This window comes from Erpetoichthys calabaricus, chromosome 1 (assembly GCF_900747795.2).
Source record: "Erpetoichthys calabaricus chromosome 1, fErpCal1.3, whole genome shotgun sequence".
Taxonomy (NCBI): Eukaryota; Metazoa; Chordata; class Cladistia; order Polypteriformes; family Polypteridae; genus Erpetoichthys; species Erpetoichthys calabaricus.
The window spans coordinates 34446406-34474142 of record NC_041394.2 but is presented as its reverse complement, the minus strand read 5'-3'; the positions used below and the strand labels follow the sequence as shown (position 1 = coordinate 34474142).

Below are 27737 nucleotides of genomic sequence, written 5' to 3'. Positions count from 1 at the left end.
CAGCGATTTTCGTCAGAGAAGATGGTGAACCGCCTGCCGAAAGAGACATTTGCATCTATCCCATAGGCAACTCCTGTAAACAGATTTCCACGCTCAATATGAATTGCGATCCTGTGGTTTACCCACTTTTATTCCCTTATGGAGACATTGGCTGGCACAAAGATTTACAACATGTTCCCGATAAAACAACCACCAAGCGAATAAGGCTTACTCAATGCCAATTTTACGCGTGCAGATTAGCAATGAGGAATACATTTAGTATTTTGCACTCCAGCGGCAAACTATTCCAACAGTTAACAGCGTTTCTCAACCTTTAAGTATTTGCGACCCGAGTTTTCATAACAGTTTTAATTGTGCGCCCCTAATGTTTTTTAGAAACACTAATAAAATTTATTCCTATATTTTTTGCTGCCGGTACACCGCTACAAGTTTAAAATTTTCCTACGAATAGCGAAATTACGCCACATATGGCAACATTAACAGCCCCTTTTTTGTTACGAGAACGGCTGCAACAGTACGTCGTAGATGCGTATGTTAAAACAGAGGGCGCGCGTCTCAACTATCTCAGATTACATCAACAAGATATGTGCGTGTAACAATACAAAAAAGACTATCAGACGCACTGCAAGCAAACGCTGAAAATAACAACGTACGTGTAGGCAAAATGATCATATTACAGTCCACATTTCCAGAAAGTCCAAAATGCATGCAACAAAACTATCAGGATGCCATGGCCATAGTATGAAAATTCGGAAAGCCTGATTTATTTATCACTTTCACATGTAATCCTGCTTGTCCGGAAATTCTACACGCACTGTCGGATACCCAAAGACCAGAGCACAGACCTGATATTGTAGTATGAGTCTTTTGGATTAAGCTTAAGGAATTACTTAGAGACATTCTACAACAATATCTTTTTAGGGTTGTTATTGTTTTCTAGGGTTAGATCTTTTGACTCATTATCTGTCGTCTCCACCAAAACACCTATTCACAACTGAGTCTTTCAAGAAGTATTTATTTCTTCTTGATTTCTGAATTCCTTTCTCACCGTTTTCCATTCCTATTCTTACACTGCCGTATGCTACGGCGGGCGTCGGCTAGTATGCTTTATTACAAGGACTGTATTGCCCAAACTAAATCTAACTATTATACTCACATTATTTCTTCCCATAAAGGTAACACCAAGTCATTGTTTTCACTGCTTAATAATATGACACAACCTCTGGATTCTTTACCTTCTCACCTTTATTCAACAGAATTTTGCAATTCTCTTGTGTCCTTTTTTAATGAAAAAATCCAGAGGATACACCAGTCTCTCGGTAAGGATTCCTCCAGTATTTCATTTGAACTTCACCCAAAAACTCACCTATTTTCCTCTTTTCAGCTTCCTACTATCTTATTAATCTCAGATCTCGTCTGTATATCTAAGCCATCCACCTGTCAACTGGATCCCCTCCCTACAGTTCTGGTTAAAGCCTGCCTCCCCTCTATGCTCTCCCTTATTTCTGCTATAATCCACTCTTCTCTCACCACTGGAACTGTTCCTTCGTCTTTTAAAACTGCTGCAATAACCCCAATTCTGAAAAAACCTGGTGTCGATCCTATTAATTTCAATAATTTTTGTCCTTTCTAATCTACCCTTCATTTACAAAATTCTTGAAAAAATAGTGGCTATTCAACTTCATTCTCATTTATCTCAAAATAATCTGTATGAACAGTTCTAGTCTGGTTTTGGCCCCCCGAACCCCCCCCCGTAAAGAAACGCCACTTATCAAAATTACTAACCACCTCCTTATGGCAGCTAATTCTGGTTTAATTACTATTCTCATCCTACTTGATCTGAGTGCAGCCCTTGATACTATTTGTCACACTACTCTTTTTAATAGATTATCTTCGATTGGCATTACCCACAAACCAATAGATTGGTTTAGATCCTACCTCTCAGGCCGCACTCAGTTTGTTCAGCTTAAAAGTTTCACATCCCATCCCACTGCTGTTACTTCAGGGTGGCCCCAGGGCTCTGTCCTGGAGCCACCCCTTTTCATTATTTACCTACTTCCCCTCTGCAATATCTTTTGTAAATATAACATTAGCTTCCACTGTTATGCTGTGGACACCCAGCTCAAACTCACTAGCAAACCAACTGCTTCCTTTACACCTTCCTCGCTTATTGATTGCATAGTAGAAATCAAATCCTGGTTTTCTTCAAATTTTCTTAAATTAAATAGTGATAAAACTGAGGCTCTCCTCATTGGTACAAAATCAACAATATCCAAAACTGATAACTTTTCATTTGCTATTGATAATTCCTCTGTCTCCCCTTCCCCATAGGTTAAGAGTCTGAATGTCATTCTTGATAGAACTCTGTCTTTTCAGTCCCTCATCAGTAATACTGTATCTCCCAGTCTGCATATTTCCACTTGCATAACATTAAATATATTCGCCCCTCCTTCACTCCCCACACCTCTGCTGTCCTTGTTCATAGCCTGGTCACTTCTTGTCTGGATTATTGTAATTCCCTTTTCTTTGGTCTTTCTCGCAAATCTCTTTATAAGCTTCAACTGGTCCAGAATTCAGCTGCCCGCATCATTACTAGAACCCCCTCTATTCACCACATCACTCCCGTCTTGCAGCAGCTTCGCTGGCTTCCAGTTAAGTTCCGCATTCAATTCAAAATTCTTCTGTTCACTTTTAAGGCTATCCACAAACTTGCCCCACAACCCACAACCTATCCGACCTCTTCCATGTTGCCATTCCCACCTGCACTCTTAGATTCTCTTCCACCATCCACTTGACTGTTCCTTTCGTCCGTCTTACCACTATGGGGAGCACAGCATTCAGTTGCTCTGCTCCCCAGCTCTGGAACTCACTTCCATCTGAGTTTAGAAATATTGAATCACTTTCACTTTCAGATCTAAACTTAAAACATATTTGTTTAAGACTGCTTTTTCTCTTTGACTACAATTGCTCTGTCTGATTTTAAATTTTGTATTTTAGTTTTGTTTATAATGCGTTTTCTCTATTATTCGGTGTTCTTGAGTATTTAGAAAGGCGCCTACAAATAAATAAAATATTATTATTATTATTATTGCTTGCATAGCAGTAGCATCTACTAGAGCATGTGTCACATTGCGTGAAGTATAAACCTGGCCTAAGTCAACATACTCTTGAACAGAGTATTTGCTTGTAAATTACCAGGATAAAGACAAGCTTCTATTTCCCATGATTGTAATTACAAATCAAACTCCAACCTTTGTTGTAGTAATCTTTGTTAACATTAAGATATATAAATTGTGTAATTCAATACATGGTGAAATGAATAAACTAGCAAAGAAGTCTGCACTATGCACGAAAGACCAACACACAAATCACCAGTCTCTCAGTAGAACTCATTCTGGAACAACCACCACAAAACCACTTTCCAGCTGTCAACAGTATTTTAACCAAAACTAAAACTCTGGATATGTTAACGTCAAAATCTCCACTTGCTGCAGGGATATCAAACTGTTGGCCGTAAGTTTACGTCCCTACTACTTGCCCAGAGAGTTTGGACATGTCATTGTTGTCATCGTGTACATCCCTCCTCGGGCGGACGTGGAGTCAGCAAGTGACATCATCCATTCTGCTGTTGCTAAGTTACAAACGCAGCACCCTGAGGCGCTTGTGCTAATCGCTGGAGACTTTAACCATGTGACGCTGGACAAAACATTACCTGCATTCTCCCAGTATGTGGACTGTAACACCCGGGGAAATAAGACTATTGATTTACTGTATGCAAACGTTAAAGACACATACAGCACCACCCCGCTGCCTGCGCTTGGGAAAGCAGATCATAACCTGGTTCTGCTTCAGCCTCACTATAAACCAAAAGTGAGAGTCCTACCTGTAACCACACGATCATTCAGGAAGTGGACCCCTGAGGCTGAGAATACTCTGAGAGAATGTTTTGGAACTACAGACTGGGATATCCTGCAGGGATCTCATAGTGAGAACATTGAGGAAGTTGTTGACTGCACTACTGACTACATCAACTTCTGTATGGACATTGTAGTTCCAGTAAGAACTGTACGCTGCTATGCTAACAACAAGCCATGGATTACAAGTGACATCAAGGGCCTTTTGAACCAGAAAAAAAGGGCTTTTAAAGACGGTGATCAGCATGAGCTCAAGCGCGTGCAGAAGGAACTCCGAGTCCAGCTCAGGGCGGCGAAGGAGTAGTACAGGAGAAAGCTGGAGCAGAAGTTGCAGAATAACAGCATGAAGGAAGTGTGGGATGGGATGAAGATCATCACTGGCTGCAGCTCGAAGCGGGGTACCACCATCGAGAGAGACGGGAAGAGAGCAAACCAAATGAACAACTTCTTTAACAGGTTTGACCACCCTAACCCACTCTCACTCTCACCTCGGAGTATTGCACCCTCCACACATCCTTCTGCTGATACCAGCATAGGAAAGACATCCCCACCCATAATTACAACAGCGCAAGTGAGCAGAGAGCTGAGGAGACTTCGTGCCAGCAAAGCAGCTGGTCCAGATGGAGTATCGCGACGACTGCTGAAGGTCTGTGCATCGGAGCTGGGGGGTCCTCTACAGCGCATCTTCAACCTGAGCCTGGAACAGGGGAGAGTCCCGAGGCTTTGGAAAACATCTTGTATCACCCCAGTCCCAAAGGTATCACGTCCTAGTGAGCTGAATGACTTTCTGCCTGTTGCTCTGACATCACATGTGATGAAGACCATGGAGAGGCTGCTGCTTCACCACCTGAGGCCACAGGTTCAACACGCCCTTGACCCTCTGCAGTTTGCATATCAGGAGAAGGTGGGAGCGGAGGATGCCATCATCTATATGCTACACCGATCCCTCTCTCACTTGGACAGAGGCAGTGGTGCTGTAAGAATTATGTTTCTAGACTTCTCTAGTGCCTTCAACACAATCCAACCTCTGCTCCTTAGGGACAAGCTGACAGAGATGGGATTAGATTCATACCTAGTGGCATGGGTCGTGGACTATCTTAAAGACAGACCTCAGTATGTGCGTCTTGGGAACTGCACGTCTGACATTGTGGTCAGCAACACAGGAGCGCCACAGGGGACTGTACTTTCTCCGGTCCTGTTCAGCCTATATACATCGGACTTCCAATACAACTCGGAGTCCTGCCATGTGCAAAAGTTCGCTGATGACACTGCTATCGTGGGCTGCATCAGGAATGGGCTGGAGGAGGAGTATAGGGACCTAATCAATGACTTTGTTAAATGGTGCGACTCAAACCACCTACACCTGAACACCAGCAAAACCAAGGAGCTGGTGGTGGATTTTAGGAGGCCCAGACTCCTCATAGACCCAGTGATCATCAAAGGTGACTGTGTGCAGATGGGGCAGACCTATAAATATCTGGGAGTGCAGCTGGATGATAAATTAGACTGGACTGCCAATACTGATGCGCTGTACAAGAAAGGACAGAGCCGGTTATACTTCCTTAGAAGGCTGGCATCCTTCAACATCTGCAATAAGATGCTGCAGATGTTCTATCAGACAGTTGTGGCAAGCGCCCTCTTCTACGCAGTGGTGTGCTGGGGAGGCAGCATTAAGAGGAAAGACGCCTCACGCCTGGACAAACTGGTGAGGAAGACAAGCTCTATTGTTGGCATGGAGCTGGACAGTTTAACATCTGTGGCAGAGCGAAGGGCGCTCAGCAGGCCCCTATCAATTATGGAGAATCCACTGCATCCACTTAATAGTATCATCTCCAGACAGAAGAGCAGCTTCAGCGACAGACTGCTGTCACTGTCCTGCTCCACTGACAGATTGAGGAGATCGTTCCTCCCCCAAACTATGCGACTCTTTAATTCCACCCGGGGGGGTAAACGTTAACATTTAACATTATACATAGTTATTGTCTGTTTTTCACCTGCATTATTATCATTCTTTAATTTAATATTATTTATTGTATCAGTATGCTGCTGCTGAAGAATGTGAATTTCCCATTGGGATTAATAAAGTTTCTATCTATCTAGCTATCTAAAAACAACCTATGCTTTCAACGGTTTAATTTTCTTTTACAGATGCACTTCTAAACAAAACCTGAAATGTATCCTAAATGCTAACTTTTAAATTATATTAAAATATAAACAACATTTAATTAAATTTAAGGAAGACATTTTAAAGACGAGAAAGATTTAGGTTAAACCAACAATTGCAGCTACATCATTAGCCAACTTGCTTGTCTAGCAAATTACAAAAGGCAAGAGAATATAAATTCACTGCTTCGAAAATGTAAAGAAATAGGCTATATTAAAGCCACTGCAGTAAATAAAAAGCTGCAATGTTAAAGTCATAAGTATAACCTCAAACTGCTATAGCATATTAGGGATAATTGTTAAAAGGCAAAGATTTCATGCAAACAAATTCTCAGCAAGAACGGTCTGGAAACATGAGTCAATTAAGTAGTAGTAGTTGTTATGTATAAGGTTGAAGAAGTGTGTATTTTATGCTTTTTTTTGTTTTGTTTATTTGGAGTTATTATTTCTCATGAATTTGTTATTTCGGTTGGTTTTACATACAATGTGATAAATGTGTAATAATAATTGATTAAATTTATATAGCGCTTTTCTCAGTACTCAAAGCGCTATCCACACAGGGAGGAACCGGGAAGCGAACCCACAGTCTTCCACAGTCTCCTTAGTGCAAAGCAGCAGCACTACCACTGCGCCACCTGTGAGGATGTGAGGGTGTACTGACCACCCTGCTGGTGGCTCCTCCCTCTGTCTTGATACATAGCCAAGAGGAACATAGTGAGCAACAGTGCATTCTAATGTGAAGGAGTTTATCATATGTATTGTTTAATGTGGGTATTTTCTGACTTTTCTCATTATTTTGTCTCCGTCTTTGGCTTTTTGCTATAGAATTACATATTGGTACTTGCTGACTTTGGATTGCATTTTTAGACTTATTTTTTGAGCATTTTTGGTTATTTCTCCTATTTCTGTATAAAAGAAAAAAATCCCAATTTATTAAGATTACAGTTTGGTATTGTCATTATATGTCACAGTTGTCACGTTTTTGTTCCCCTTGTAAGACTTTTTTGTACATCTTAGTCTATATCTTACAGTCTTTTAAAATTTCAATTCCAGCTGCCTATTTTGGGGTCTTCTTTGGCTATATTCTGCAGGTAGATTTCCGGGGCAAGAAAGTCTGCAATGAGCTTTTTCTGGGTTGGCGTGTGAAGGTTCTGGCCTGTCTTTTGTGGAGATTTATGGAGGCTGCTCAACCACAGCCACTAGATGGCAAATGCTACGAAAGACGTGTGTGTGTGTGTGTGTGTGTGTGTGTGTGTGTGTTTATATGAAGCAGTCCGCTCTGCTCACACTCAACCACAGCCAAGGGAGTGGGTGTTAATTCTATGGAAGATGAAAAGGCTTCTACAAGTGTGACTTGGACTTGGTGAGATGATGCATGCACTTTAAAACATTTTTGGCGCTTGCATGCACCTCATTTCTCATTCAACCCAAGCAGACAAACTCAGCCTTGTGGTACATGCATGTTGTAAGTTCACATAACGAGCTACCAAACGTTTACCTGAGACAGGTTCCAGCCTGTCACACTCAATTTGTGTCACAGCTGCACTTAACTACAAGTCCGTCTCGGACAAAATACAACCTGTCTTGCCCTGGGTAATTCTCAAGAATTAGATGATGCCTCTAAAAGTTCACCAATAGAATAAAAATGCTAGGAAGTCTTCAGGTTGTTTTTGGTCCCGAAGACCTCCCACAGATAGTCTATCATGTTTGAAACTCCAAATCACAACATGGGTCTAATGACATAAATCACAATGAAGTCCTCAACACCAGTGCATTTTGGATTGTTAAAGTTTACAAGGAAGGGAGTGAATATGTTATGAGAAACAGTGCACTTCACTTAGGGCTAACTTCTATGCATTATATGAAACTTTTATTGAAATGTCTTGTTCCCACCAATACCTAAGATAATCTATTGTTTCAAAGGACTGGTATAGCGGAGGAAAAGATAAAGTTGGCAGTGTTTCTTGTAGCAAACCCTCTAAATTGCATAAGTTAAGGAGTCCTCTACAGCGCATCTTCAACCTGAGCCTGGGGCAGGGGAGAGTCCTGAGGCTTTGGAAAACATCTTGCTTCACCCCAGTCCCAAAGTTATCACATCCTAGTGAGCTGAATGACTTCAGGCCTGTCGCCCTGACGTCACATGTGATGAAGACCAGGAGAAGGTGGGAGCAGAGGATGCCATCATCTACATGCTACACCGATCCATCTCCCACTTGGACAGAGGCAGAAAAACCTGCTCCAGAGCGCTCTTGACCTCAGACTGGGGTGACGGTTCATCTTTCAGCAGGGCAACAACCCTAACCACACAGCCAAGATATCAAAGGAGTGGCTCCAGGACAACTCTGTGAATGTTCTTGAGTGGCCCAGCCAGAGCCCAGACTTGAATCCGATTGAACATCTCTGGAGAGATCTTAAAATGGCTGTGCACCGACGCTTCCCATCCAACCTGATGGAGCTTGAGAGGTGCTGCAAAGAGGAATGGGCGAAACTGGCCAAGGATAGGTGTGCCAAGCTTGTGGCATCATATTCAAAAAGACTTGAGGCTGTAATTGCTGCAAAGGTGCAGCAACAAAGTATTGAGCAAAGGCTGTGAATACTTATGTACATGTGATTTCTCAGTTTTTTAATTTTTAATAAATTTGCAAAAACCTCAACTAAACTTTTTTCATGTTGTCATTATGGGGTGTTGTGTGTAGAATTCTAAGGAAAAAAATGAATTTAATCCATTTTGGAATAAGGCTGTAACATAACAAAATGTGGAAAAAGTGATGCGCTGTGAATACTTTACGGATGCACTGTATGTTTCTGGACTTCTCTAGCACCTGCAACACCATCCAACCTCTGCTCCTTAGGGACAAGCTGACAGAGATGGGAGTAGATTCATACCTGGTGGCATGGATTGTGGACTATCTTACAGACAGACCTCAGTATGTGCATCTTGGGAACTGCAGGTCTGACATTGTGGTCAGCAGCACAGGAGCACCACAGGGGACTGTGCTTTCTCTGGTCCTGTTCAGTCTACATACATCTGACTTCCAATACAACTCGGAGTCCTGCCACATGCAAAAGTTCGCTGACAACACTGCTATCGTGGGCTGTATCAGGAGTGGGCAGGAGGAGGAGTATAGGAATCTAATCAAGGACTTTGTTAAATGGTGCGACTCAAACCACCTACAACTGAAAACCAGCAAAACCAAAGAGCTGTAGGTAGATTTTAGGAGGCCCAGGCCCCTCACGGACCCCGTGATTATCAGAGGTGACTGTGTGCAGAGGGTACAGACCTATAAATACCTGGGTGTGCAGCTGGATGATAAACTGGACTGGACTGCCAATACTGATGCTCTGTGCAAGAGAGGACAGAGCCAACTATACTTCCTTAGAAGGCTGGTGTCTTTCAACATCTGCAATAAGATGCTGCAGGTGTTCTATCAGACAGTTGTGGTGAGCGCCCTCTTCTATGCGGTGGTGTGCTGGGGAGGCAGCATAAAGAAGAGGGACAACTTACACCTAGACAAACTGGTGAGGAAGGCAGGCTCTATTGTAGGCAAGGAGCTGGACAGTTTGACATCCATGGCAGAGCGAATCCACTGCATCCACTGAACAGTATCATCACCAGACAGAGGAGTAGCTTAAGCGACAGACTGCTGTCACTGTCCTGCTCCACTGACAGTTTGAGGAGATTGTTCCTCCCCCACACTATGCAACTCTTCAATTACAACGGGTTGAACGGTAACATTATACAAGATTACTGATTATTATACCTGCCTCGCACTCTCCACCTTACACTTTTTAACTTGCACCGTGTTTTTATCACTCTTTAATTAATGTTGTTTTTATCAGTATGCTGCTGCTAGAGTATGTGAATTTCCCCTTGGGGATTAATAAAGTATCTATCTATCTAAGTTAAAGGAAACATTTCAATTATTTTGTCACTATACAAATCTCTAAAGTCACCCATATAAAGCATATTTAATATATTAAACATTATACACTTTAGGGGTGGATTTCTTCTCTGTTGCTAACCAAGCCAGTGCAATTTAACTTCCTTCTGACATCATTTTGCAATACAGTTGTAACCTAACATTAGTACTGAAAGTTAGACATCACCATTCTCATTCATCATCGTGCATTAAAGTTACAAATGCTCATAATTTTTTTCTAAACAATTTTAAATATACTAAACATATACTGAACCCCACTGAAAAAAAGATTTTTTGGGAGGACATTCAGATGTATGGCTAATTTCCCCTCCAAATGTAAGATGACAACATAACCAATATATAAAAACATGTTAGAAAGCTTTCCATTCGACTGTTAAAATTTAATGTGAATATCTTTAATACAAGAAAACTGAAGAATACTGATCAAATTTAAGCAAATGTGCAAGGCTATTCAAGGGAAAATATATTTTTTAAAAATTAACCTTGAGCAATGTGACTTGGAGAACTCCAACACATGTAGTACATATAAAGGCATTAAGTAATGGTCAGCAATATAAAACATTTCAGCTGTACAAATAGGTACAACAGAAGATAAAATTCAAATGAGGTGTCACTCATGTTATTTCATTTCAGAAGATCATAGAACCAACCAGAATTTATAATATATGTAATGATAATTGGAGCTCTTGTTCTGAAGAATAACAGTTTCACCCATGCACATATACAGTGTACAAACACAAACTTGCATAATACATTAAATAATCAACACCATTCGATTCTATCTAAGGTCTTTCAGCACTCAATGTAGTTGTCTGCCCTTTAAAAATTTGGAAATGTTAAGGAAGGAAGCACTTAAAAAAAAAAAAAAAAAAAAAAAAATTTATACAGTGGTGCCTCGTACTTTGAACGATTCCAACTTCGAACATTCCAGAGTTTGAACGCTAAATTCGAGAGAAATATGATCCGGAGTTCGAACGATGCTCGCCATGAAAAAAATGTAGCAACAGATGGAGCTTAGGCAGCAAGTGTAAACGTTATCTGTTGTGTACAGTCATAACGTGAGTACACCAGCTGTTGTTGACATACAGGCATAACTCGATAGCTGTATCCAGAATGAGTGAATGAAGCCAGGTCTCTGTGATTAACAGAATGCAACTGTCCTTAACAATATTATTCTCTGCAACCTGTAGCTTCCATTTGTCCATTTTATTTTTAAGGGATCTTGTGTTGGAGAGGAAAAACTACTAGGAATAGGCAGCTTTAGTAGCCGCCACTGTAGGCTCACTGGGATGCCAGCCCCGCAGGCCTGCTTCTGCCTCCTGTCCCTGCTCCGCCTCAGTCTCCTACCTGTAGGGATGTTAATCCATGGGGAGCCCGGATGCCTGGCTATGTCAGCCGGGATGTCGTGGAAGTGGAGAAACTTTGCTGAAACAGTATGCTTACTGCCAAGCCCTATTTTTAGGGGATCATGCCAGCAGTAGACATTATTCGCCCAGCTGAATGTCATTATGACAAACAGCAACACATACACAATAAGACAAAGTACCAAAAGGAAGAGCACAGAGCTGTTGTGTTTAAGTATTTTATTTATTGTTTTTACATTTTATATATATTATTATTTAGGGCTGGTGGTGCAGTGGTAGTGCTGCTGCTTTCCAGTAAGGAGACTGTGGGTTCGCTTTCCGGGTCCTCCCTGTATGGAGAGCGCTTTGAGTAGTGAGAAAAGCGCTATATAAATGTAAAGAATTATTTAGGGCATTTGTGTTATTTTTACCTTAAATTAAGTGTATTTTCTGTTTAAGCTTATCGAAATGGGTACTGTTTAGTGTCTGGGAACGGATTAATTCACTTTCCATTATTTCTAATGAGAAACACCACTGTATAGCCTATATGCACACCTTTATTCCATCACCCACGACTATTCCATCACCTGAATAAAATACAAATAGTCCATCCATCCATTTTCCAACCCACTGAATCCGAACACAGGGTCACGGGGGTCTGCCGGAGCCAATCCCAGCCAACACAGGGCACAAGGCAGGGAACCAATCCCGGGCAGGGTGCCAACCCACCGCAGAAATACAAATAGTGCCTACATTTTTTTAGTAATAATTTGATTTTTTTTTTGGATGTTTTTACTCATTTAACTGAATTGTTAAATAGAACCAGGAGTAAATTGAACTATTTGCAAACCCATTTAGAGAAATGTATGTTCAATGGTAGAGCTCACTGTAAAAATGTTATTATTAAAAAAAAAAAAAAAAGTTACTTAGAACAAGGTAAATCATCTGCATTGATTAAATATTTTATTACTGCTTCACTTCTTATCCAGCACCATGTGTCAAGTGACCAAGTTAAGTGACCTTATATACAATCCTTTCAAAAATCCTCCTATCTTCATGCTGCACCCCAATAATTTTTCAGTTTTACAAAATCTTACATTAAGAATTTCCACTGGCACTGATATACCTCAGGAATCTATTCACATTCCAATAGCTTTACTGATAGACCACTGTTGTTGCCAATCATCGCTCTCATTTCACTCTGTATTTGCATACATTATCTGTACACACCTCTTTGCTGCCATCACTCATATTTTACACAGAGAGCTTGATACTGCCTTCACGCTTTTAATCTGCACATTTCACTTCTTAGACTTTCTGCTCCTTGTGCTTCTGAGTCATCACAACACACCTGACAAAGCTGCTTGCTTACAATCAAAACCAGACTAAGAAATGTCTTAAGCAAAAGATGGACTACATTGGTTGAACAAGTATTCAGAAATTAGCAAGTGAAAACCTCAAACCTAAGATCAAATCAAATTAACACCACATTCATCTCCCGTCTAGGAATGTTATGATGTTCATTAAATACAACAATGATGGGTAGAAATTTGTCAAGACGGCATCTTATCATGAACTCACAACCAAGGAATGTATAGAACTGTCAAAGTCATTACTTATATGGCATATTCTCACATGAGAAAATGCACTCTTATACAGAGAAAAAATAATCTGTGTGTCAGATTTATTTATTTACAATTAGACTTCAAGAAAGGACTTATTAGAGTATTTTTCTGTTACATTAATTGCCTACTTGTTTTCAATTAACAGATAAATATACCAGAAGAGAAAGGCTCAAACCCATCACCTTTTTATGGCTTAGCCCACAGAGACAGAACTTTAAGCCACTGTCTCACAGATGAATTAACACATTGAATACCACATGGTTGATATGTAAATTTGTTCCTGACGATAGTGTAAAATCAGGGTATTACTTTAATACACTGATTAAATGCAGTTTGTTAATGAGCAAAACTCACAAAATGTATTTTGTCTAAATTTGAATCTCGTAGTTGGCATAAGGAACAGAAAATTATCGCCAACTTGTAGTTGGCAGTCAACATGTTAAAAGTATTACAAATGTGACTAACAAAAGCACTATATGTGGCAACAATTTTAATATTTACCCCTGAATATAAATGGACAGTGCTATCGCTACCCACCCATTTGTTTTCTAACAAGTTAATGAAGTTCAGGGTTGTGTTTTAGGGATGGCAGACAACATTAAATTGTGTCCCTCTCAAGTAAACTTCATTTTGCTTTTACATTATAGATTAAACTAAAGTAGAAAAAGTACATATATCCTTAAAAGTTCACTCAATGTGTTCGACTGACCAACAATAACTTTTTAATTTTACACTGCTGTTACTTCAATATTTTGTAACATGCTAGTTCACATTCATTTAAAACGTGGGGGGGCTCCAACTCAAACATCACAATGAAATGCTTAAATTATATTATGAACTGAAATCCCAGGAACTTTTTCCCTTATTGACCTACAACATATACTTGTGTACAAGTATGGTGGCGACTGCATTATGAGAGAAAGGTGTATATCTTGCTTCCAGCAAATACTCAACTGCTCCCATGATAACAGCATGATGCAGTTCCCAAGGAAAACTTTAAAAACAACTGACTTCAAGGCTGCATGTTGAAAAGACAAATGCTTCATTAGAAGTGTCTCAAGAAGTGGAATCCCATAAATTCTATTTCTCAGTTTTCTACACGCAGTAAGAAGTCTCCATAGAACTAAATGAAATGAGGGCAAATTGAATACTACCGCAAAATTCACACAGCAATTTTTTTAATGTATGTTTTGTTTACAATGCAATGTTTCACTTTATGCACATTAATCCATGCTGGGGGAAAAAAAGAATGTGAAAAGACACTTTGGCATGGGAACCATTTTAATTTCAATTTTTCACTCTTCCTTTTACCAAGTGCAATGTGATAACTAAACAGCTCTTACAATAAAGTTTTGTGCAGTCTTGCTGTTATGCCACAGGCTTTTAGGTCATTACCATCATTTCAGCTGTTCAGAATTTCAAAGAGTACAAGTGAGATACAGTATTTGAGTCTACAAAAACAAGTCTGCACTACATAGCTTGTAAAATGTTAAAACATTCAATGAAAATTTTATGGATACAATTCTCTTTTTATATTGCCTAAATGAGACATTGAAGATTCACCTTCTATAATTCAACTTAAATGGAATGTGCTTTTTTGGTTATACCACAGATGCAAATTACTCAAAATGATCTTTAGCTCAGAGCACCTACCTTATCTCGCTCATGAGGCAACAGTCGAACTGGTGGTAAGCATGCCAATGATTCGCAGTGCATTTCAGATTGGGCTCTTCCGCTCAGCTGGTACAACGGCCCATTCTTGACTAAACGTCCATGTCCAACAGCACGCTTAACTGCTAAACGAAGTTGCTGATGAAAAACTGAAACAGAAGATGCAACAGACCCACACATGGAGGATACGACATCTTTCTGACTTTTCAGAAAGCGCTCAATGCTCTTAAGAGATGAGCCCCCAGATTCATCTAAACTCTCCAAAGCACACTTGATTAATTTATTCCAGTCCAGGTTGTGTATGGCCTCCAACGGGCGGCCATGATGGTTACGTGGTTTAGAAAAACCAAGTCGGCCGGGATTGTCGGGGTCTTTATAGGAGTTGAGGCCTTTATTGGAGACCTTAAGAATGGTACCGTCCTTAACACTCAGTTCCAGCTGCTCCAGGACGGTCTTGCGGTCAAGACCATGTGACATGGACACCGCATTGCAGATGCGCTCCTCAGAAGGGCGCTGCTTCTGCTTCTTTACCTTCTTAATGGCCTCCAGGATCCACTCTGTGTACAGTGGGTTTGCAAGCTTTACCATGGCTGAACCTCAGGAACAAAATAATCCATTCATATCCCGTTATCCTTTATCCTGGTGCTGTCCAGTAAGTTCCACACAACGTGAAAGCAGGTAGGTTGGGAAACCGTTCACCATAGCATAGGCGTTCAAGGGGACCTCTCCACAACCTTCACCACCTACCTACCTGCCTCCCTTTCCCCTTACAACAAGCCACTTACAGTGTCTCACACCCAACAAAAATAGCCAGAAAGAAAATTCCAAAGCAATCTCCAATCAACAAGATCAAGTGTTCAGAAATTTTTAAATCCACTAGTGATAGAGAACAGTTGATCTGGCAGCAAACACTCTTCAGTATCCAACAGTACTACATGTTCCTCTTTTGGGTTGCTGACAATTTCATAGTGAGCAGACATCTGCACATCAAAATGTGGCTGGAGGTAACCTAAAATGGAAAAAAACAAAATATCACATTAGACATGATGAAGCAATAGACTTCTTGTAATTAGTTAAGATAATTTCCAATATTCACCTTTCTAGAACAGTTATAGGGCTGTACAGTGAAAAACCCTTTTTTACTCTGCAAACTACAATACCAAGACAGGGATTACAGAATAAGGACTGATGCCCTAATGGGAAATGATCTGCATTGGGGTTCATGAAATACATTAAAAATACCTTTTCAGCAATGCAGAATATTACAGAAAACTACATACTTGAACCAGATCGTAAATATATGCCATTTAACCTAAATTAAACCCCACAGATTAAGAAGGCGGTTTACATAATACAAAACAGTATCTTGCCTTGTAGCAATATACCTCTAGAAACTCCTTAAAATCCTAATCATGGTCAATGTCAAACACATATTAAAAATGCACAATTAAAAATCACCATGTGTGTTCATCAATCAGTTCAATGTAAATTATTTCACGACCATGGTAAAAAAGGAACTAAGCCTAAAATATGCACAGCAGGAAAGGAAAGTGAGCAGGTGCATCATACCACCTAAAATAATAAATGTAATACTGAAAATCTACCCGAGTTTTAAATGAATTTCTGTTTAACGGGACAGAGATTTTAAAAATTAAATATACTGTATGTGAATTAAACAAGGTCAAATGGAGAGGAAGAGTTGCCTCCTGGAAAGTACAATTCATTAACTTTAACTTAAAACTTTATTGCCAGACAATACACTTGCTAGGAACTTGATGAAGGCACAACAATGTCTTTACTACTTCAGACTCCTCCAGAATTTTAGGCTACCCTCCCAAAAAATATCCTGACGGGAAGTTCTATCGCCTAGTTTGGATTCAGCATGCAGCAGGACCGCAAGGCTCTGCAGAGTGTGCTGTGGTCAGCTGAACACATCACTGTGTATGTGCTCTCTAACTTCCAGGACATCTATATTAAGTGATGTCAGACGAGGGCAAAGAAATGATCAGAGATTCTAGCCATCCCAACAACGGCTTTTCTGTGTGCTGCTTTAAAGGAAACATTACCGCTGCCCGAAAACCATTTCAAAGAGACGGAAAAAGAGTTTCTTCCACAGTCCATCTGCATCCTAAACAAAGAAAATGCCTACAGCTACATGATACCCAATTGCTAATGCTCCTATATTTATTATATACTTTTATAATATTAATAATACTGTCATTGTAACTATCGATTGTACTGATGGAGCTGAACCTTCTCTGTTTAATCAAAAGGAGATTAAAAGGTGACATGACTGAATTGTTTAAAATTATGAAAGGAATTAATACACTGGATCAAGACTGTTACTTTTAAATAAGTTCGACAAGAACACATTTAGAAACTTAAGGGTAAATTTAACACAAATGTTATATTGTCCCACAACACAGAGAACCACAGACACATGGAATAAATTACTAAGTTGGTGGCAGACAGTAGGACTTCAGGGACTTTCAAAACTTCACTTGATATTTTGGAGGAATTAAGTGTATAGGACTGGTTAGCTTTAATGGGCTAAATGCCCTGTTCTTGTCAAAATGTTTTTGATGTTCTATTTTTTCTAAGTGATATTTATTGAGTTGAGTACTTAATATTTGTTGTCTCTTTACATTCTAACACACAATCTTGGAGTTCAGTAGCTAAGCATTTCACTACACAGCATACAGTATCTCTGATATGGTTGTGAGCAACACTGGAGCACTACAAAGAACAGTCCTGTCTCCTTTTCTCTTTACTATGTAAGCTCAAGACTATAAATACAACACTAGGCCATGTCACTTGTAGAAATTCTCATATGATTCTGTACATGTGATGTATTGTTGTTAAAGGGGATGAGACAGAGGAGTCAGGCTGAAAACTTTGTTTCTTGGTGCAAAACGTACTCTCTGCTACTTAACATCAGCAAAACCAAGGAACTGGTTATTGACTTTCGCCGAAGAAAAAGGAGCCTCCATGTCCACTATTCATGGAGTGGATGTAGAGATGGTGCTCTGCTACAAGTACTTGGAGGTCGACAGGCTGGACTAGACTTGTAATACAAAGGAACTACATAAGAAAGGGCAGAACAGACCTTTTTAAACAAAAGACTGCTTTCTTTCAGTGTGAGTAGTGATATCCTCCATCACATAATATATATCTCTGTGATTGCCACTGCAATGTTCAAGTCTTGGGTGTGCTGGGCGCGTAATGTCACTTCAAGAGAAACCACAAAATCAGCAACCTGATTAAGGCAGGGAGGCTCAGTTACGGTGCTCACTCTCGACTTGCTAGGGTGAATGAAAGCAAAACCGAGTGCACTTATGAACAATGCTGCACATTCTCTCTCTGACATACTAACAAAGAGGACTTTCAGACAATAAATTATTTAGCAGAAGCACGTCAAAAGAAGTGCTATTGGGGTTGCTTTATACCAATGGCAATATACCTGCATAATGTCTCACTGTGTGTGCAACTCTCAAGTCAGACATTTTCTTTCTTTTTAGTTTTATTTTTAGTCATTCAGGCATGTGTTCAAACCAAGGTATGTGTGCTTATTTAGTTATTTATTTAATGAGCTTCTGAAAATGCCAAATATCTCACTGGGGACAAAACAGTTCTACTTATAAGTAAACGAGATAATAAAAAAATTGGATTTGAATTTCTTTTGGAGTTATATCTATTCACAACAACAAAGTAAATACAATTACACAATACATGACATCATCACAACATGCAGAACTATACTGCACAAAAAACAAATATATACATCAATATAGTAAAGAGCAGAATTGCCCTCCCATACAGTTTGTTTGCCCAGAATATTCTTTTCCTGAAAGTTACACCACAGAATAAGGTAAAACAATATGCTTGAAATGCCACAACATCAATCATTATAGGGTGTCTGTTGCAGGGATTTCCATACACCGAGCTTGTAAACTGCACACTTATTACAGAGCCAGTAAAATAAAATGACAGTCTTGAAAAAGCTTTTCTTTTAACACCACGTCAAAAAAAAGAGTAGCGAAAAAACACACAACTGTTATAAACTTGACCACTGTCAGAAATTTTGGTTTCTTTCTGAGGAAGGTGGAATAAACCATTCCCACAGTGACCTCCCCACGAAATGGGCAAGCACTTAGTGTCCCAGCATGTCCACAGCTGGATTTACAGCAGCCTGCCCTGTAACGGCGGTTCAATGTAAACGTCCAGCCCCGCGCGACACTTAGTTACGTAGCAACCAACACAGCCGATATAGCACCAGAGATCGCATGCGTGAACATGTACTGTCTACCTAAGAGTTGCATCCTAAATACGGAGGTCAGCTCTGACTGATTTACAAATCGAAAACACAACACTGCACATACCACACACTCGCCTAAGCTGTACTGCCAGCCCGAGGAGGTGCGGCCTATCCCAAACACTCTTGTCTTTCACAACTGTAAAGCAGGTGCCAACATTCGGCCAACCCGAGTGCACAGATGGCTAATGCAAAGCGGTGCCCTCCCCGCCCGCCAGCCCTCCCTTACTTCTTATCCAGAGTGCACCCCCCAGGCAGTACAGCCCCGACTGAACAGTGGACAGGCCGCGGGAAGCTGTTAGGCCGCCGTCTTCCCTATCTCTTGATACTTGGACTCGCAAAGGGTACCAAACCCTGTAGAGGCAGCGAAACTCGCCCCGACCCCGATTGGACTTACCAGGTTATCGGGTGTGGTGAACAGAAATGGGACAGCGCCAAACGGGCAGTGGAAAGAAAGAGAACGGTCGCGAAGCACAAACGAGGAGCAGAGCTGTGAGAGCCGCCGCCATCTTCCAGAAACAGCGAGCGAAGCCGAGTGGAAGGGGGAGGGGCAAAGGCAGAGAAGGGAACTTCGCTAAAGTGCGAGACGACATCACGGACGAAGAGCTGGAAACAGAAGCGAAGAAATCAGCTGGCAGGAAAACACAACGAATGAGAGGAGACGGAGCAGGGGCCAAGGACAGGCCAGCAAGGGTGGGAATGGACTGAGGAATGGGAAGCGGAAGAGAAACCGGGAGAAGAACAAATACAAGGCAAAAGGAAACCGTAAGGAATGGGGTGTGCAGGAAGAAGGGTGAACAGTAAAGGTCGAAATCATTTTGGGGAAAGTGAAAGTGAATGTAGAAGAAAGAAGGAGTATGACAGGCCATAAAATACCAGTAGGGTTAGGAAGCCGGCTATACAAAGCTGCAGGAGAAGCCAGATTACATCTGTTCAGCAACCAGGGGAATGATTATAAATAATAATAATAATAGCACTAATAATAATAATAATAGAGCAAGGTCACCTAACCTGGGGAGAAGGATAAAAGGTATGTGAAAAATATTTCCATGATGAAGAAATGGAGACAAACAGTAAGTGTGACCTAGTAGCTAAAGTTCACTGGCCCAATGTACTAAAGTCCACCGAATTTGGCAATATCGTTGTTCCCCAAACTATCCTGAACTGTATGTGTGACATGGCCTTCAGCTCCATTGCACCCAGACTTTAGAATTCCTTCCCTGAATTAAAGGGATCACCAGACTCAATTAATTCTTTTAATAATAATAATAATAATAATAATAAAACATTTTATTTATATAGCACCTTTCCCATGTTCAAGGCACTTCAGAGTTTAAGAAAGAACGGCAGGGTATACAGTGTATAGCATTGTACTGAACCAGATAAATAAATAAGAGTAAGACTGTAAATTCAGAGAAAAAAGCCTAACAGACAATATAACTGATGGTCTAGCCCACACACACAGGTTACATGAGCAACTTGACATAGAGGTAAACTGAAAGAAGGGTGATAAAGTCAAGTAGAGCTAAAAGACTTCCTGAACAGATGAGTTTTGAGTTGTTTTTTAAAAAGAATTCATGGAGTCAGCTGATCTAATTAATTTCAGTAGGTCATTCCAGAGTCTGGGCGCTATACAGCTGAAAGCCCTGTCACCCATGCAGTGTAGATTAGTGTGGGGTACAACAAGATTGCCAGAATCAAACAACCTTAGTGGGCGGACAGGCACATAGTGATGGAGAAGGTCACTGATGTAGTTTGGTGCAAGGTCGTTTAAAGCTTTTTAGGTTATTAGTAGAATTTTATATTCAGTTCTGTAAGACACAGGGAGCCAGTGAAGGCGAAGCAGGATGGGTGTTATCTGCTCGCTGCTGCTGGTCCATGTAAGGACTCTAGCAGCCGAGTTTTGAATAAGCTGGAGCTGTGATATAAGATTAGAAGGGGCACCTGCCAGTAGGGAATTACAATAATCGATGCGAGATGTGATAAAAGCATGGACAAGTTTCTCAGCATTAATAAAGATAGATAGATACTTTATTAATCCCAAGGGGAAAAGGAAGGAGCAAACGTGATATGTTACAGAGGTGAAAGTAAGAATGTTTCTTAATGTGATTTATGTGGGTGGAATAAGAAAGGGAGGAATCATAAATGACACCAAGATTCTTTGCAGTAGAGGCAGGTCTGATGAGATCACCACCAAGACTAACTGGGAAGGAGCTCATTGTATTAAGTTGCACTTTAGTCCCAATTTGCAGGAGTTCAGTTTTGTTGCAATTTAATTTTTAGTTCTGCTCCATCCAGGCTTTAATGCCATTAAGGCAAGTTGTGAGCTGAGAAAGCTCTGATGAAGTTCCACTTTTAACATTGAAATAGAGTTGAGTATCATCTGAATAAAAATGATAACCCAGTCCAAGGATCTGCGCTGGTATCCCGAAGGTTGCCGGTTCTAATCCCCGTCACTGCCAAAAGAGAACCTACTCTGCTGGGCCCTTGAGCAAGGCCCTTCACCTACAATTGCTCGAAGGGAGCTGTACAATGGCTGACCCTGCGCTCTGACCCCAAGGGGTATGCGAAAACTAACAAATTCCTAATACAAGAAATTGTATAAGGCGAAATAAAGAACAAAAGCTACGAATAATATGGCCAAGGGGAAGCATATAAATACAGAAAAGCAGAGGACCGAGGACAAAGCCCTGTGGAACTCCTTGTATGACTGGCACTGTGCTGGACCTGCTGTTGCCAAGACCAACAAACTCTTGCCTATCAGTCAGATAGCACTTGAACCACTGGAGGGCAGTGCCAGAGATACCCAGCATGTTCTCCATTCTTAACAGTAGAATGTCATGTCTGACAGTGTCAAATGCTGCACTGAGGTCTAACAGAATTAATATGCTGGTTTGTCCAGAGTCTGCTGCCATAAGCAAATCATTGGTTACCCGTAGCACAGCAGTTTCACAGCTGTGCTGTGCTCTGAAACCAGACTGAAAGGGTTCCATCAAATTATTAGAAGTTAAGTAGTTGGTGAGTTTGGAAGCTACAACACACTCAAGAACTTTTGACAGAAAAGGTAAGTGGGAAACAGGCCAAAAATTGTTAAGGTTTTAAAAAACATCTTGCTTGAAGAAGGGGCCTGAGTTGCCTCAAAAGCTTGCATATTGTAATCTTTTTGGTTAGCCAATAAAAGGTGTCATTTTTCTTGACTTCTCATTAAAAAAAACTCATTTGTTCAGTAAGGCACTTAGCATACCCTGAAATTCTGATCCAAATCTTTCATTTTACACTCTCTATCCAGGTTCTCAGGATGATTTGAGTTTGTTAAGGTTTTTCTCATAGTATTTTGTTTTTTTTATTCTGGTTTACTATCTGTTATTGTAATTCAAAGCTTAGCATTTCCTGTATTTATCTTTACTATGTGGATATTATTGGTATCCAATGTTGCATATGCCATGTTTATTTTGAATTTCTGCAAAGTGCTTTAAGCACCAAAAAAGTATTATTTATTATATTAGCAGAAGTGTAGCACTGTTGTAGGTTTGTCCCCTATGACTACTTTAAGAGATTGGCAACTTGTCCAGGTATTGTTGCTATCTTGCATCTAATCCAATGATTGCTGGGTTAGGCACCAGTTGACCTGCCCTGGATAAGTGGGTTAGAAAGAAGGATGTATGAACTACTTCATGAATATTCCATAATGAGCAACTAAACCTACTTTCTTTACTTCTCACTTTCTCTCACTTTCTCTTACTTCTTACTTACTCACTTACTTTAGAATATGGAAACTATTGCACATCACATTTAAATGTGCAAGTTAAATCTTAAAGAGATTCAAATTCAATCTCCTTACAATACATCATTTATCTCGAGTATGTTAATACAAAGGAGATGGGCAAAGTTGAAGGGCTAGTAAAATCACATTAAAAAAGGCCCAAAGAATAATCAAGCTTATTTATTTATAATTATTTTTACTTGGCTAATGCTATCCAAGGCAACTTACAACATCTGAGATACAATTGGTTATGTTTCTTTTGTGTACCAGTTGGAGCACAGGGAGAAGAAATGACTTGCTCATGGCCACACAGTGTCAGCAACAGGATTTGAACCCATAACATCAGGGTTTGAAGTCCAAAGTCTTAACCACTATGCTTCACTGTCTGCCTGATTAAGGCATGCAGGCTCAGTTTTTGCAACACACTCTTGACATGCTGGAGGTATTAGAGAAGGAGAGAATGAAGACAAAACTGATGGCCACTATGAACAACAATGCACATCCTCTCTTTGACATACTAACATTGAGGACTTCCAGTCAATAAATTATTCAACATAAGTGTGTCAAGAAACACTACTGGGGCTTCATTAAACCTACTATAATAAGCATATATAATGCCTCACTGTGACTGTTCTCTCATATTTAGCCAAGTCAGTTTTTTTTCTTTGTAATTCATTTGTGTATTTGATGAATGTTGTTGTTGCTTATACTTCTTGAATTTCTGTAAAAAGCTACATGTTCCCCCTTGGACAAATAAATTAGTCTTTATCTAAGTAAAAGAGAATTCATAAATGTTTCAGCCAGACCAGTCTATGTCCTTGTAATGATCTTGTTAATATGCACTTGAATCGCAAGATTGCATTATAATAAAAACTTGCAACTGCCTGCAAAACCAGGTGGGGCATTACAGACTTGCTCAAAAAGTTCATCACAGTGAATTCTAAAGAAATCACTTAACCCGGCGGTTCTTCAATTATAGAAACTGTAAAATATTATTACTTTGATATACATGTCACTTAAATAAACACAAATAACGTCTGGGAAAGCATCGCATGATAGTGGACTACAAGGATAGTAATCTCCAAGGCTGTCTGTTCAGCTTCACTACCGACTCACTGTCTGACCCTGTGTGATAATTTGCCAATCCCTCACTACCGACACACTGTCTAACCCTGTGTGATAATTTGCCAATCAGTGCCCTCACACTTCTATACAAATACGGCAAAACTGAAATATTCACCTTTGCTTTGGATAGAACAATATCCTGCCATCCATTTCATTTTTTTACCTGTTGTACCAAGTACACTGTAATTCTTATTCACATGTACTGTCTTAGTAGCAAGACTAAGATATTAATTAAAACAGAATTTTTTTAAAAAAAAAGGATTATAATATGAAGGACAATAAGATAATGAGCAATACATGTAGAAAACATAATGTGCTACACCACATTCAGAATAAAAACATGCAATAGCACTGAACAATGTACAGTATTAACATTTAAAAGGCATGGTAATAACTGATAGTAGTTAAACAAAACAAACAAGGTACTTGAAGTGAATCAAGATGCATACTGCTTCAGTCAATTCATAAGTTTCAATCAGATGCAACTGTACTATGAACTATATACATATTGATTTTTCCGATTCCTATATCAATTTAAATTTAAACATTATAGAAAGGCAGTGTAGCAAACTAAGTATAAGATTATCAATTAAATCCCCACTACTGCCTCAAATTTTACCAGTGAGAAAGTCATTCCATTACCAACTCTCAAACTGCTGAAATAATGGAAGAAACCACAGTTAATGCATAGGGTAGTCACTTTAATAAATTAGGTATAGGGGCATAAAGGTAGAACATGATGGAATATGTTACTTTCATTAAATCAATAATTATATTGCCAACAGTAGGTATTTATCCAAATTATAGCATAAAGCAAATCACTAAAACTTGAAATGCACAGGTCCATCTGCCATACTGTAAATTTTTCACAAACATTAGAAAGTTTTTCTACAGAGAACTAGAGACACATACTTTGGGGAGTTTCAAAACTTAATGATATTTTTAAAAAGTCAGGAAATAGGATTGGGTAGCTTTGTTAGGCTGAATGGCCTGTTTTCCTCAACAGTTGTTCTAATTTGTAGAAATGACACAACAAACAACACAACATGTTGAGCAAAGGCAGACAACATCTACATGGATAAGGCACTGAGACAACAAAGAAAAATGAAGATATAACGAATGCATGAAGGGAATTAAATGAACAGAGGTTTGGGCTGGGGCTACCAAGTTAAAAATATAAATATATTCTATAAAGGACCACAGGGTGAAATGTGGTAAAATGATCAGATGGACATTCTGAAAAACTGGAAACAAGAAATGTCTATAATACATATGTTATGCAGTACAAATGTAATAACTGTATGGGTGGGGTTAAAAATAAACAAATGTAGGTGGCACAGTTGTTGGCACTGCAGCCTCGCAGCTCAAGACACCTGGGTTTGAATCCTGTCCCTGTTACTGTGTGTGGAGTTTGTATGTTCTGTCCATGTCTACAGAGTTTTTCTTCCTCTGGATACCTTCCACATCCAGCATATGGAAGCATTTGTGTGTCAAAATATACTCTGGAAAGAACTCTTTGTGGAGCTAATTCATGTCTACATTCAATGCTGCTAGGAACTTTGAAATGGAATGTATATTTCAAGAAATAAATACATGTATGATGGAAAAGGTTATAGAAAAGATTAAAATAATTGATTGAGACCAGTTAGGAGAAAAAGTAAAAAAATGCATCAATTTCCATATTTCTACATGGTATGCTCTGCCAGTTTGACTTGCTCAGCACCAGAGAGTTAGTCAGTCAGTAGCGGGACTGAATTGGCAACATTGGGGTTTACCTGATAGACCCTTAACCATCTATTTAAATAAAATTGTAAGCCATTTGGATGTCTTGTTTGTTTGCTAAATCACACAAAAAAAGCTGAACCAATTTTCAAGAACTTTTGCGTGTGCCTTGCCACTGGTCTGACTTTAAACAGGTTATATGTCGTATCTGGAAGAGAGGATATAAAGGGAGTCAGGCATCTTGGGGAACAAAAAAAAACGGTGCGGGTGCAGGGACTACAAATCCCATCAAGTGCTGGGGCCGAGTCAAATATTTCATCATCAGCACACCAGAGTTTTGTACCGGTCAAAGCAGAAACTCATGGAACACAGGCACATACAGCATTTTCTTCTCAATTAATCTGGATAACAATTTCATTGTCTCACAGGGTTACAGGTTTTGTCTAGGAGTGCTTCTTTTTGTATCATCATTTGTTGTGTTTAGCAATGTTTAACTTCAAAAGACAATTCCCCCTCTCCCATCTATTTATACCCGGGCAATGCAAGGTGCTTCAGCAATTTGTGTTATATTTGCCAAATGAAAAAGAAGAAGCAATGGGAAAAGTATACAATTGATAAAAAAAATGAACAGGAATATGAATGCTGAGTTTTATACCAGAGTGAAGGAGTGCAACACAACTGAGGTCGAAATGAGGAACCACACATAAAATTATACATATAACCGTGACAGTGCCAGAAATATGAAAAAAAAGACAGCTGCCAACAAAAGCTGCAAGAGTGAAGGAAAAATCTAGTAATAAGAACAGAACAGTTGTAACATTGTAAAAAATAAATACATAAGCACTGATGAATGAATGAGGCAGAAGAAAATTATCAAACAGAATGAAGAACAAATGGGACATTGGTCTAATGAAGGTAATGCTAACACACAGTCATGCACATAGGAACTTAGAAATGCAATCAACATTGGAAACTCTCCATGGAATAGGTAAGTAAAACATAGTTCCCAGAAGAAGTTCTGAAGTTGTGCTCCATCCCACATTGTATTTTGAAAACAATCAACAGACACATTTTGATTGATTTTACATTATATATACATACACTGTATAAATGTGTGGGTGTGTGTTTTACATACCCTGTGGACTACATTTACAAGCTGTAGTAAATCCAGGTCTGTTTATATGTAGATTCATTACATTTCTACTGAGGGAGCAAAGATTCATTTACTGTTTAGTTGACAGATCAGTCCAAATCAAACACCTTTTCATGCCAGTGCAGCAGGTGCTTGGGAAGATTGCCAGTTCCAAAGAAATGCCTCTGAGTTTTTTATGGATTAGCTGTTGAGGATACTGAAGTAAGCTTGTGCTCCAGGAATGAATATCTGTTAACTTAAAACAGTGTAGAGAGAGAGCGACAAGAGTTTTTCACAGCCACATCAAAAGGCCTAGTGTTACAGCTCTCGGCTGCCAACCAACCTTCCTTTGTGGAGCCACATGTGCTCACCAACCTCCACCCCTTATATTATGAAGATAGGACAAGAAGTGCTGAGGCACGGATATTGTTCCACACCTCAACTCTTCATTTTTTGTGAATGCAAAACAGTTGAGACCATGATGACTTACAGATGACTGACTATAAGACAATGCATTCAGCATACTTCTCCCACATCAATGTAACAGCACTTAATACTGGAAATAGTAAAGGCACTACACATGGATACCATGAATGATCTGCAAGACTACGTCCCACATTTATGAAACATTATCCTGAATGAAACAGTCTATGTATTATTTTAATATTTCTGTGTTGTTCCTGGTTACGTAAGGTATATGAAGGGGATCCCTGGCAATAGTGTCAATGTGAAAAATTGTGGCTGTCAATTACAAAGCTATGTACAACATCCCTAGTCTTTTACACTGCTACATAGTATATATCCAATTAATACAGAAGTAGAAATTATCAGGAAAAATACATAATTTGATATTGGCCCCAACAAGGAAGACCCTACAATAACTTTGAAACCGAGTCATATCAATGTAGGCAAATATTTGCAAACAGTGAAAGATGTCTCAGAACATGGTAGATTTAATTTGCACTTTCTAGACATTTAGTCTTAATGTCACAATCCACAAAAAGTTTTTACAAAATACCAAATTTG

At 39.6% G+C, this 27737-nt stretch overlaps 1 protein-coding gene across 2 annotated transcripts in view; it reads right to left on the bottom strand.

Annotated features, from left to right (window-relative positions):
• Positions 1-27737, bottom strand: part of kat6a (K(lysine) acetyltransferase 6A) — a 215572-nt gene that overhangs the window by 137710 nt on the left and 50125 nt on the right. The window contains exons 1-2 of one of the 2 annotated variants that reach the window (XM_051936185.1): positions 19367-19514; positions 14640-15666 (exon numbers count right to left, since the gene is read on the bottom strand). In XM_051936185.1, coding sequence (XP_051792145.1) covers positions 14640-15245 — 606 coding nt within the window. In that variant the 5' untranslated portion in view covers positions 15246-15666; positions 19367-19514. Of the gene's footprint in view, positions 1-14639; positions 15667-19366; positions 19515-27737 lie in introns of those variants that run through there. The other variant, XM_051936186.1, reaches the window with a different exon arrangement.